General features: G+C 39.0%; 2 protein-coding genes across 2 annotated transcripts in view; both read right to left on the reverse strand.

Moving 5' to 3' along the window:
- The window catches only part of LOC104030023 (macrophage mannose receptor 1), a 32,520-nt gene extending 25,498 nt beyond the window's left edge, over positions 1-7,022 (reverse strand). Inside the window, exons 1-4 of the mRNA XM_009481597.2 lie at positions 6,953-7,022; positions 3,631-4,029; positions 2,621-2,794; positions 143-301 (exon numbers count right to left, since the gene is read on the reverse strand). Of these exons, the coding sequence (XP_009479872.2) occupies positions 143-301; positions 2,621-2,794; positions 3,631-4,029; positions 6,953-7,022 (802 nt within the window). The remainder of the gene's footprint in view (positions 1-142; positions 302-2,620; positions 2,795-3,630; positions 4,030-6,952) is intronic.
- Positions 7,023-9,588: 2,566 nt separating this feature from the next.
- LOC104030032 (macrophage mannose receptor 1) overlaps positions 9,589-13,336 on the reverse strand; it is a 35,839-nt gene continuing 32,091 nt past the window's right edge. Inside the window, exons 27-29 of the mRNA XM_075705969.1 lie at positions 12,224-12,391; positions 10,401-10,430; positions 9,589-9,833 (exon numbers count right to left, since the gene is read on the reverse strand). Coding sequence (XP_075562084.1) covers positions 9,589-9,833; positions 10,401-10,430; positions 12,224-12,391 — 443 coding nt within the window. The remainder of the gene's footprint in view (positions 9,834-10,400; positions 10,431-12,223; positions 12,392-13,336) is intronic.

A 13,336-nucleotide genomic window follows, 5' to 3' on the forward strand; every position in this document is an offset into this window, starting at 1 on the left:
TAATTGTGGTATTTCTCTAGTCATACGTATACTATTATTACATCAGCTATTCATTGTAATGTGATTAAAGCACTGAAACATTTGTAATTAGTCAAAAAAACTGCTAGACACTCTTTTTACAGAGTCTTGCTTATTAGTTCACCTCTTAGATACATTTGTTCATGTATCTCTGTGACACTTAATAATTCTGCATTCTGCTGCTGGCAGCTCTTCCTTGCCTGGTGCCACGTGAGAGCTGACTGGTGGTTTATCTGGTAGTAGGTTCCTGTCAAAGGATCTGTACTCCAAAATCTGTAATTGTCTGTGTAAGAGAAAGGAGATTTAGTATTGCAGTTTGTTATAAACACAAAATGTTATGAGAAAATTTAACTGCAAGCTTACTTGTAAAATGAGCTTCTTGAGCAAAAAAGGCTCAGACCCCCAAAACCCATACTCTTCCGTTAGGTTGCTCTTTGTTAAGTAAAAGAGAATTTGACATTGACATTAGCAGAGATGAGCCTTTCATGCTTTATTTTCAGTTTCCCCTGTCAATCTGATAATCTCCAGGTGAAAAAAAAAAAAATAGTATACAGAGATCAATAAAGCAAAACTGTACCTTGGTCATTATCTACTCTGAAAACCTGTTCAGCAGTTCATAGGCTGTGCCCGAATTAATTCTTGGCTGAAATACAACTGAAATGCAAACGTTCCAGTGATGGAAAGTTTGCCTTTCAAACTGTGCCATCATTAATTACATTTGCAGTGCTACAGGCTTGGGGAAGAGTGGCTGGGAAGCTGCCTGGTGGAAAAGGACCTGGGGGTGTTGGTAGACAGCCGGCTGAACATGAGCCAGCAGTGTGCCCAGGTGGCCAAGGCCAAGAGTATCCTGGCTTGTATCAGGAATAGTGTGGCCAGCAGGAGCAGGGAGGTGATTGTGCCCCTGTACTCGGCGCTGGTGAGGCCGCACCTCAAATACTGTGTTCAGTTTTGGGCTCCTCAGTACAAGAAAGACATTGAGGTGCTGGAGCGTGTCCAGAGAAGGGCAACGAAGCTGGTGCTGGTGAAGGGTCTAGAGAACAAGTCCTGTGAGGAGCATCTGGGGGAACTGGGGTTGTTTAGCCTGGAGAAAAGAAGGCTGAGGGGAGACCTTATCGCTCTCTACAACTACCTGAAAGGAGGTTGTAGCAAGGTGGGTGTTGGTCTCTTTTCCCAAGTAGCAAATGACAGGATGAGAGGAAATGGCCTCAAGTTGTGCCGGGAGATGTTTAGATTGGATATTAGGAAAAATTTCTTCACTGAAAGACTTTGTCAATCATTGGAACAGGCTGCCCAGGGAAGTGGTTGAGTCCCCATCCCTGGAGCTGTTTAAAAGACATGTAGATGTGATGCTTAGGGACATGGTTTAGTGGTGTACGTGGCAGTGTTAGGTTAATGGTTGGACTTGATGATCTTAAAGGTCTTTTATAACCTAAATGATTCTATGATTCTATGATTTTTTTAAAATGTGTTCCTTACTTCTAGTCTGCATGTCGTTTAGGTAGCTGTAATTTAGAAATTGTCTTCTGAGAGCTCACTGTCAGAAAAACTGTTCCCTGGGCAAGTGCCAATAAGCTGTGATTACAACTTCCCCTAACTTTCTCTTTTGTTGAAGAAAAGATACTGAATTTCTTGAATGATTCATCAGAATAAATGTTTTCTATTTTTTATTGTGTTTCTTTATTGCTGATTCACTTCAGATTTTTAACATTCTTTTTTAATTGTAGACTCAGGTGTTAGTGATATTGTCCCAACAATTTTATAATGCCAAATACTTCATGTTTGCCATTTTATATAGTGAGGATGTTCTGGGATTTTTCAAGCTACTGCAATGTTGTACCAGGAAATAATTTTCAGCAATATCAGTGAAAGTGGTGGTGGTAGTTGGTGGTTGATAATGAGTTGAACCTAGTTTCCCAGTGCAATATACCTATCAAAATGACAAATAGTCATAGTGTGGTATAGCACTGAAAAACTAGGTCTGAGGCAGCATTTTTAGTATCTTCATTAACACCATATTTTGGTGTCCTTCATCCTGCACTCAGATGCACATACATTTATCTGCTCAGATAACGTTGTCTTGTAATGTTGTCTGAAACATTGCAAGGGAAAGGCTGATGATGCTGCTATTTCAGTAAGTACTTTGAGCCAATCTTCTTATTTTATGTCTTTCAGAAAACACACTACATCCTCCCGTGGACTGTAGACCAATCTGGTGATATACACAACAGGCATTTGCATGGGTAGAAAAGGTTATACTGTTGTTACCACAAATAGCAATGAGGCAAGGAGAATTAGGCTGTGAGTAGCTTCTCATTTTTCAGATGATTTTATGGTGAATGCAGTCATATTTAAAGCATACTGGTCTTTTTCTGGGTGTTAGGTACTGATGGACACACCCAGACAACTTTCAGCCTGACTGTAGACTCATAGGAAACATTTTTGTCTCTTCTGTAAGAAATGCTGTGGCATGGCAGAGACATTTTTGAGTAAAATAAAGTCATTAAAAGGTTTTTCCCTTCCATATTAGTAACAGCATCTCAGTATTGATATATTTACCTAACAGTGTTGTGTTACAGCATCTATGTCAGCATTTGGGACTTACTGCCAGTTGGACAGAACCCATACAAATGGTCCGCGTCGAAGTCAGGGGTTGTTGCACACCAGAGCAAGTTGTCTGACCTGCCGGCAGCTGTGCACCCAGCATGCCATTTACCACTCAGCTGGAAGGGGAAGACACATGGAGCTCCATTGGCATTTCCCAACAGTGTAAACAGATCTGAGGGGGCAAAAGAAAAATAATAATATAGGTACAGGAATCTGGGGGACCCAATTCTCTATCTATTGGTACTTTTCATAAGGGTATGTGGAGCATGTGTTACAAGTGTTATAACAGGGTAACCGGGGACCTGTGTCACCAGCAGTGTCTTCCAATGAAGTTCTGGGTAGGTCTTGGAACTTACCATTTACTTATGATATTGCCAGCTGTAATGGCTGGAAATGGAGCAGTTTCATACTGTAGTCAAGAACTATGAAAAAACTGTACTGATTTTTGTCTCATATATTTAAAAATAATTTTCTAAAAATAACTTTTTTTTTCATGTAGCTTAACTTCCTGTCATTCACTAAAAATAAATCATTGATTTAATTTTTAAATCTTGTGGGCTTTTTTGTCATCTCAAATCTTGTAGAGGAACTGAATGGTAGTGTCCATGGTATTATTTGGTTATATTTACTATAGGAGTATTAAACGTAAAGATTTTTGCCTTTCATTCAACAATGCTAATACAATTTCACTAGTACTAGTATACAGTTAAATAAAGCACTTTGATTAAAGCTAACAATTAAAAATAGCCTAGATCCACCTTCTGCTTTAAAAGTAAAGAAAAAAATTGCACATCTTGCACATACTACATTCTTTCTGAAGCTAAGCACCTGTACGTCTCCAGGATGGAGGAACACATGCCTGAGTATGTGAACAAATCATCTTCCAGGCCAACATTGCCTGAGGTGGAACAGCTGATTTTAGACAAGGGGAGTAGAAATCAAAGGACCCTATCTGTGAGGCAAACAAGTGGGTTCAAGACACCGCCAAGATTAACCTTTAAACTTTACCTTCATGGCCTTTAGAACACAAATCACCCATGGTTCCATAGATCTTCCATTTATTCATCGTCGCTGATCCTGTGTTCAGCACAATATTGTCTTCTTTTCTTTTGCCAGCACTGAGAAATAAATCTTCCCCTTGAATTGCCAAGGTTGCATTTCTGCACTCCCATTTCTGGAATTCATTTTTCTTGTTGCAGGGGTACAAAGAAATTTTAGCCTGGTTTTGCTTGTAGGGCACTCCCAAACATTGTGCAAATGCCACGCTCATCACCTGGTGATCAGACACCCACCTGAATTTTTGTAACCCGCTGTTTTTGTTGCAGGCAGCTGTTGTGACTGCATGAGAACTCTCAGCAATTAAACAGAGCTTAGTATCCTCATTGTATATTAAAAGTATTTCATTGTCTGAAAAACAAAATAATCAGAATGAATGTATTTATGGTGAGCACCTGGTGAGGGGAGCTTGTGAGTAGAGAGATGTGCTGTTGATTCTATTCTGATCTGGCTCATGTCAGGAGACTGTAAATCTGAGTCACTTTTGCAAAGATCAGACAGCATTTTCAAGATTTTTATTTCCTTCCCAGAAGGAAAAATAAGTGCAGCTCATGCAAATACTATACCGAGGAATAAGAGCACATGAAATACATGATGACAGCTTCAAAAATGTCATCACTATTGTCGTGGTTTAGCCCCTGCCAGCAACTCAGCACCATGCAGCCGCTCGCTCACTCCCCCTACCCCGGTGGGATGGGGGAGAGAATCGGAGGAGTAAGAGTGAGAAACACTCCTGGGGTGAGATAAGAACAGTTTAATAATTGAAATAAAGTAAAATAGTAATGCTAATAGTAACAGTATAATAATGATAATAATAATAATATACAAAGCAAGTGCTGCACAATGCAATTGCTCACCACCCGCCGACTGATACCCAGCCAGTTCCCGAGCAGCCATCGCTGCTCCCTGGCCACCCCCCCCCCCCAGTTTCTATACTGAGCATGATGTCATGTGGTATGGAATAGCCCTTTGGCCAGTTTGGATCAACTATTCTGGCTGTGCCCCCTCCCAGTTTCTTGTGCACCTGGCAGAGCATGGGAAGCTGAAAAGTCCTTGACTAGTGTCAGCACTACTTAGCCACAACTAAAACATCAGTGTGTTTTCAGCATTCTTCTCCTACTAAATCCAAAACACAGCACTATGCCAGCTACTAGGAAGAAAATTAACTCTATCCCAGCCGAAACCAGGACAACTATAATGGAATTTTCAGGAGTATAGTGGATTTTATTTTCAAAATACCTCCTGAAATACACATTTCTTTCAAGATTTCCAAAAGAGACCTTACTGAAGATTTGGAAGTTCATGCACTATAGATTTAGCTCATGTTACACACATCTCCATGGGGTTGCATTTGTGCTTAATACAGTTAGTGGGCAAGCCTTCTGTGATTCTTGCTCCTTCTGTAATTGGCATGTTCTGCTATGGTTTAAGGATTTTTTAAGGATGAAAAACTGTGGAACAGTAACTTGTTATCTTGCCTTGTTCCAGTATCCTGTCATTAGTATGTGTATCATAAGAAGTCAAGATAATTCACACAATCAAATCGCGAACATTCTCACGAGAACCAACACTGGGCAGCATATAGAGGTAAAGATACCATAGGTGTGTGCCTGTATGCCTGTGCATTGCTATGGAAAGACAATATGTGAATATTAAACATGCTAGCTAATGCTTCCAAAGGACTATAGGCAGCCTAATTTAGTAATACATCAAGACAAGTAGGCCCTGCCGGGAAGGGCTGCCCAGTACTGCAGTTGTACTGCCGACATGTAGAGCAGGTCGTTCAGTGCTGGGCATCGGTCTGTGAACACAGCTGCTTGCTCTTCAAAACATCAAGTAGCATACAGCTTCTACTGGCTTTGGGTCATGAGGGAGTGAAATTTGGACTACAGGGAATATTCTAGGACCTATGGGACAGGAGGGCAAGGCTTTGCCCTTCAGTTCTCTGTGCCTCAAATCCCCACCTGGAAACAGAGGTCTAGCATCACCCCTGTAACCATCTGAGAGAATAACCACATAAGGAACAGTGAGATACCCTTCCAAACACTAAAGTAAATTTGTAGTACAAGGGTAGGATGTTAGGGCACAGCCAATGTTGAGTAGTCAACAGAGCAGAAAGAGTCTAGGAAGTTCTGGGAAGCTATGATAGGAAGAATAGTTCTTGTTAGGATATCTGTATTTAATGCTTGAGCTCTCCCAAGAAGGCCCTGTATTATTTTGATCAGCTTAGTAATCTGTGGAAGTTTCACTTCTTCAAATCTAAATTTGGAGTAAGACCTAGTTTCTTCTTTCCTTGTCTATTTAGACAGAAAGTTTTAAATCTTGTTAAATCTTTTATTCCTTACTGCTAACTGAAGTGCTTCGTGCAGTGCCCTAAGTTTCAGCTATTACCCCTCGTAGTATTTTTGGGTCTAATAATAGGAGTTGTCTCTGGAAACTGTGAGGTTTGTACTTGGGCTATCATGTGGGTTTGGGTCTCAGCTCTCAGAGCAGAGGGGAGATCCCCTTTTCACACAGGCTAGTGCTGGCACAGCTCACACAGCACAGCGTCTGCTTTCAGAAGCTGTGATTTGTACCCCACTCCTCCACAAATCTAATGAATTGAAGGATAAAGGAAAAATGTCCTTGAACATTATCACCATCCTTACATCAAAGGGGAGCTGTGATCTGTCCTCAGTCAACTTCTAAGGCTTAGCTACGCCTCTCATCCTTACTCTGAAAGCTGGTAGTGGTTATTCCAGGGCTGTTCTTGACTCTGACATTTTTAATATTTTTTTCACTGGCGTCTGCTCAGCCACAGTATTACATCTCACCACAAGTTCCATCTCATCCCACCCAACCTCATCCTAAGGCTAGGAGATACACATACAGCACCCTATTTAATTCCTTTCTCTTTTTCATTTGTCATAACTCAGTCACATATACAAACAAGGACTATGGAGCGACTGTGAAGTCCATCTACTTCACAGAGCAGACATAACCAAAAATTAAGTTGTATCCAAAAGGAAATCTTTATCTGTATACATGACTCTGTCCTGACTTCTGATTCCCAGCTTTACCCTATCTTGACTCTTCCCTTCTCTTTAAAATTGAACCAACATCTCCGTATCTGCATTTTTTTTTAAACTCCTGTGGACCACTCCAGTTAGGATGAATATGAAATGCAGGGCAGTCAAGCTGCATGAAAATCTTAAAGAGCCTGAGAAACAAGCAAGACAACAAAAATGCCCTCTTTCACATCCACTTTTGCAGGGGATAAAAAACAAAGACTCACCGAGTATCTGAAAAGCAGTATGAATGAAAGAGAGGAAAACTAAGACTGTAGAAAAAGTCAAGTGTTTCATTTCTTTCTTCTTATTCACAAAGAGATGAGCTGAAATGAATTTCTGCAGTAGAAGTCCTTAAGGAACCAGTTGGTGCTAGCTCCTTCTCAGTTTTGGAGAGTTTTAGTTGAAAGAGAAAACTCTGGTCTCTAAATAAGGAAATATCCTGTCACATGTGGTATTCTGGAATCTATAAATAATTACAAAATTCAAACTTTGCATCTGAAAGTGAGATTTCCTTCCATTCAAATGCAAGTGGCAAAGATTGAACAGTTCAACATCATTCCGCTGAATTATTTTTAACTGTCTTTTTTCTGCTCTGGGATTGTAAAGTCCTCACTCTCAAAGACAAAGAAGCAGGGAGTGCACTTGAAATGGATGTACTTTAAATCTCATACACACATACCTGGGAAACTCAGAAAAAAATATATGCGAATTTCTTGGCCAGATAGGTCTTCATGGCTACAAAAGATATACTCATTTAATTTGATGCACCAAGCAATGTCAACTATTTCAGTGCAAAAAATTAACCCAGATGGGTCAATTCAATTTTTCTCTGTAACTTGACAAACTGGATGCTATGTATACACCTGGCTTTTATCTCCTTCGATTTATCAACTGGTAAAACTAATGTGTTGTTGTTTCATGTGAATTTATCTCAAAAGAACCAATACAAATTAGCCAAATCTTTACAAATCTTTCTGTTAACCAGTGGTTTTGACAACAAAACTATTTAACTTTCAAAACTATTTAATCCATAAAGTACAAATTAATTTTAATACTTCATAATTCTTTCTTTGTACCAAGTGTAAATGAGACATGCGAAGAGGAATATTCTGAAACCTTACAAATGAACTGTAGCCCTTTATTAAGTGGAAATCAACTTTAGCTATGAAGCAAAATCCCTTATTTGTTTTGAAGGAAAAGGAAGAAAGATATTCAGCTGAAATTGCCCTTAGAATTTTCTCTCATTTTTTATGGCTTTATGAAGACAAATTTCACAATATATTCTGCAAGGGCACTTAATGTGAGAGAAGAAACCCATTTACAGAGTATAGGGTCTTCAGAGCTGTGTTACCGATATCAACTATCAAAATTATAAATAATGATCTTATTTCAGGTTTGGGGTTTTTTCCATCTGTTTACTCTTTTCATTTGCCTTGCCTTTATCATTAGCCATCAAACAGCACTGAATCCAATTCAGTGTCAGTATTTACAAAAAAGATAAATATGGGTATGTGTTGTAACTTACATGAAGGAAGAAAAAAGCATAAGATCAAGGGGACTGTCAGTAAAAATAGTTTGAGTACAGAATGCCCTTCCTTCCCTATCCTCTGCAATATGTTTTGTTTGACTGCAATATCTACAAACCAGCAGTCCAATGTCATGTGAATCTCTCCTTCCCAATGACCTCTCCTATACAGCTCTTACGCACTTCCTAAGGGTCTGTTTTTCCCAGAGATCCTTGAGATGGTTTTCTTTTTTTTTTTTCTTCAGTCCGTCATAGACAGCATAGAATTAATTAAAAACTTAAACAGCACAGGAAACCTCTAAAGCATTACACTACCAAGACACTGTGGTATGCCCCACTGCCTTACTGGCCTGTAGCGTGGATACAGTGCCCAGTCATCAGTCCATTTATCAGAGAGTTGGAGGACAGTAAGAGAAGGCATCCTAAAATAAGCACTCAAGTGAAATAAAATCAGGAATGGATTCTTCCAGCTTTATTAGGCATCCACTTTATTTTATAGTTTATTTATATTTCTTTTTAGTCATATGCCTTGTTCAAGTTTCTGTGTTTCATCCTGTTAGCCTCTCTCTTAAGGTAAATGACTCATTACGTCACCAAACTGTATAACACCTCTGCATACTAATTAAACAACACTGAATTATTATTACATAAGATATAGATCCTTTATTGACATAGTCTTATATTCATAACTGATACAAAACATTCAAAGTCATAGAATATGAGTGTTTGCAAAGATTTACTTGTTTTGCAAAATCCAAGTTGAAGCCATGAATGAAGGACAAGTATTTGCATTTCACTTGTAATACTATGGCAAGGAAGATACTTGTGTAAAGAGTGTAAAGCAGGAACAATAATGGAGAAAAATGATTCATGTAAATCTCTCTTTATTCCAAAGACCATTTTACTTGAGTAATAGTATGCAGTCTTCAGTACGCTGTGGTGAGATATATTCTCAAAGTGCAGGCTTTGGGGCTGAGTGCTCTGCAGAGTGCTCACTGTATGGCTGCACTTGACTCTCTATGTGATGCTGCCACAAATCTCTAAAAAGAAGGAACACTAAGGTATTAATCCATAATTTTTAAATCTAAATTCATAGTACTTCTGCTATTTGTCATGTTTGTTTCATTAGCCATTTTATACAGTACTGAGTCTTAGTCCTGAGAGTATTTCTTGAAGAGCATAGAGCAATAGCTCTTAATCCATACCAAAGGAATAACTGCTAATTTTAGTTCATAAAGTCTGTTTGTTAGGTGCATGTAACTTTTACTAAGAATTCTTTTGTTCCAGCTAGATTTGTTTTTAAGCTTAACCATATCGTCTGGCTGTGTTATCCCATTAGACAACGCTGTATTCATTTTTTTCTTTGTCGTTAGTAGAATCATTTTCATTGTCCTTTACAGTTAGGACACAGCTGTATTCTAGCAGTGTGCTGTGCCGCCTCGCTTCTCTTTTAGTCTCACTTTGAGTTTTGATCTTGAATAAGAAATAAATCATGATGCCCATCCCTAACAAAATGATGAGGACCAGAGTAAGTAGCATCCACGTATTCATGTGACCATGTGCTTTGTCCTTTTTGGCATCTGTAAATAAATACAAAGCAAATAGAATTGGGTGTACTACAGCCATAAATAAATATGAAGAATACTGAAAATTATTGGTCTAATATCTGCATTAATTACCAGGTTGTTAATCAACAACCCACATTTATGAAGGAAATGGAACATAACCTCAACATCTCCTGGCCTTCTTCCACTGTTCTCTTGAGGCAAGGATAGGAGGGTGGGCAAAGAAGCTATGATAATTCAGGGGTAGATATTCTTGTATGGGGTCTTTTAGGATAATTTTTTTATTAAAAATCTATCATAATGTCTCTGTGTCAGTCTCCCTCATAGATCTTAGCATGCACAACAAGGAGCAAAGAGAGGTGATCAGTTTATCAAGGTATTTAGTTATCCTTGGATGCCCTAAGTGTCTCATAGGTACTGCTAAATTATGCTGGGAATGAATTCAATGGCAACTAAGTAAATTAAGGTCATATAAATAAATATATAAAAGACAAATAAATAATAAATACCAATTTGTTAAAAACCCCAAGTATTTCTTTTCATGTCTTTTTGAAACTATTGGGAAGGAAAAATAAACCCTACCTTCCATGTTTGCAGCTGCTTTAAGAATAGCTGTCAAAGATAAAGACAAATGTTTAGTCAAAATCTAAAAAGGTCACATTTTCAACTTGACAGTTTTGTGTTAGCAAAAGGTCTGCGCATCAAGGTTACCTCATCACTTCTGGAAACACATTTGCTGAATTAACAGAGATGAAAAGGTGTGATTGATTTTTAACCTGATATTCACTGTAATAAAACTGCAGTGTTTGGATATTAAAGCACCCTTCTTGCTTCTTTTTTAATAACCAAAGAATCTCCAAGCGCAGGTAGTTTCTGACTGTTTTAGATGGTCTCTCTTCTCCCCTGGTTAATAAATCTTGCCCTCTTCACTGGGTCTGCATGCCTGCGCAGACTGGGAAAAACTTGATCAAATGCTGAGGATACTTGACAGTTTTCCTGTACTGCACACAATTCCTTTGAGACCCAGCAGATTTTCATTTACCATAATTCATTTGCAACTGTAATTACATTTATAAGCTCGAGCTTTCTTGTGCAGTTTATCCCGGCCGTGCAAAGAGGGCGCCATCTGCAAGATATTTCTCGGGGCGCTGGGTGCGAGCTGGATGATGGCCAGCGCAAGAGCAGATCTTCCCCATGGGCAGCGGAAGCCACAGGGAGAGTTGAGTTCGCGTTCCAGCATAGGAAGCACCAGGAGCTGGACTGCTGCAGCAGGAGGACAGCAACGCATTAAGATCCAGCGTGTTTGCAAGCACGAAGGAAATGCAACTGTTAAATTGCCCCTTGGAAGGATGCAGAGCTCACTGTAATGTAACGCTTGCTTGTGCTGAAACCCCGTTTTCTGGAGAACCTGGTGTCAGGGAATATTCTCTGTACTTTGGCATTGCATGGAGGGGCCACTCACAGTCAAACCCAACAAACTGTGTGTCGACACTGTATTTCTGCTTTCTGATATACCTGGTAACAAAGAATTAGCTTTCTCTAGCGTCTATTGTTCTGACTACCCAAAGAAATTTAGGAGTTGCCCTAAAAGGAGAATTTTCCTTTTCAGAAAATGCTCTGACACTGCTATGAATGTGTACGGCTGCTTTCCCCACCAGCTGCAGCTTTGCTCTGGGAGGGGAAAGGACAGAACCTCAGAAACATCCCGAACCTCGGGGTTGCGAAATAGGACAGGAAATCGTACTTTTTTTGCGGAATTAACAGTTAAACTCCAAAATACCACATGGCTGTTTGGCTCACGATATTCTGATATTTCTACTTCCTGACCAAAGCAGATGGTGCTCCAGTTGCACAGAAACACAACATTAAAAAAAAAAGAATGCTAACCAAAACTTCTACTATTTTCAAAGGTCACTATACGTGCTCTGGATCTTGCTTCCGTTCTGTTATTATTTAAATAGAATTGCTTCATCCATCTCTTGCTGGAACAGCATGTTCCAGTACAGCAAGAGGAAGAAAAGCAAATTATTGATACAACCTTTGTTCCATAGAAAGTGAATATGAACGTTAGCAGGAAAATATGTGTGTAAGTTGGAGGGGAGCAAAACAACAAAGGAGTTTAAAAATTTTCCAGAAAACATTGATCATCTTTAGTTATTAATTGAATATTCATCACAGAATGCAAGAAAATCTGAAGTTATGAAGCAATAAAACATGAACAGGGAAGACAGGAAAAAAAAAGGATAACTCTATATATTCATATTATTTTTGTCTAAATGCTGAAACAGGTGATAAGGAAGACTGTAAATACAATGTTTTATGTCAGGCTTTTGTAATGGTCATATTGTGCTATTGCTACTGAAATAAAAGCATAATCGTCAAGAGCAAATATTAAAGTCACTTACTCTTTGGTTTCTTACAAATAAAACCCTTTTGGGAAGAGCAAGGAAGGATACTCCAGTAGCCAGAGAATGCAGACAACTCCACGCAGTAATCAAGCTGGTCCTCCGAGGGCTGTCCTTCTCCCCAGTTGACAAAATCTAAGGCACTGTTGTCTTGCCAGAGCAGCTGCCCTAATGTTGCAAATGTTAGTGGCAATACTAATAGTTCTACATCAAAGATCTTCAATAATATTAGTGAATATTAATATTAATATTATTACTTTACTCAGCCTAATACTGCAATACTACTTTCTTCAAAAATTCCGCCTGTGGTTATTTTCCAATGCATTTCATTTCCTTTGATTCTCTTCTCAAAACCAATATAATTGCTTTTCCAAATTATGATTTGCATATTTGCCAATCATAACAGTTTTAATGTACATATCCCCATATTTTTGCCTAGGGTATTGAAGTTTCAAACTGAAAAAAAAAAAAAAGTTTAGCTTTTTTTTTTTTTTAAATTTCTGAATTATTATTTCAGCAACAATCATTGAAAATCAAGCAACTTTTACTGTAACGCTTAAACATATGCTTAGTTAAAATTAAAACATTTCTTTTTCGCATAAACTCTGAAACAAAAATTTTGAAGTATCAATGAGATAAAATAAATCTAAAAAAAAAATAAATTGTTTCTGACTGATTGTGGATTGACACTAGTGTTGTTTTCTTCCAGGTGCATGTTTTCCACTACACTCTTTTTCTGGTAGCCAGCAGACTAATTTTCTCCATACAGAGATACAGAGAAGCTTGATGCTGTGGGCTCCAGCCGGACACCCACAACTCCCACACGGGTGCTCCCCAGCCGTGAGAAGATCAGAGCCAGCTGAGGCATGTTCCCCACTGGGGCACAGAGCAGACAGGGTGGGCAAGGCTTTTTCACAGACCAGGAATAGGAGACGTCCTTAGGGAGGGCTGAGGTCAGAGGGGCAGATACATGCCATTGGCTGAGGTCCTCTGTGAAGTTCTTTGGTGACTCTGCAACTGTGAGCAGCTGTGCAAAATTATCATCAATTACAGAAGGTCCTGGATCATTCAAATTTAGAAATGAGGCCCCATGATTCCCTCAGGTAGGGACAG

Source organism: Pelecanus crispus, chromosome 2 (genome assembly GCF_030463565.1).
Source record: "Pelecanus crispus isolate bPelCri1 chromosome 2, bPelCri1.pri, whole genome shotgun sequence".
NCBI lineage: Eukaryota > Metazoa > Chordata > Aves > Pelecaniformes > Pelecanidae > Pelecanus > Pelecanus crispus.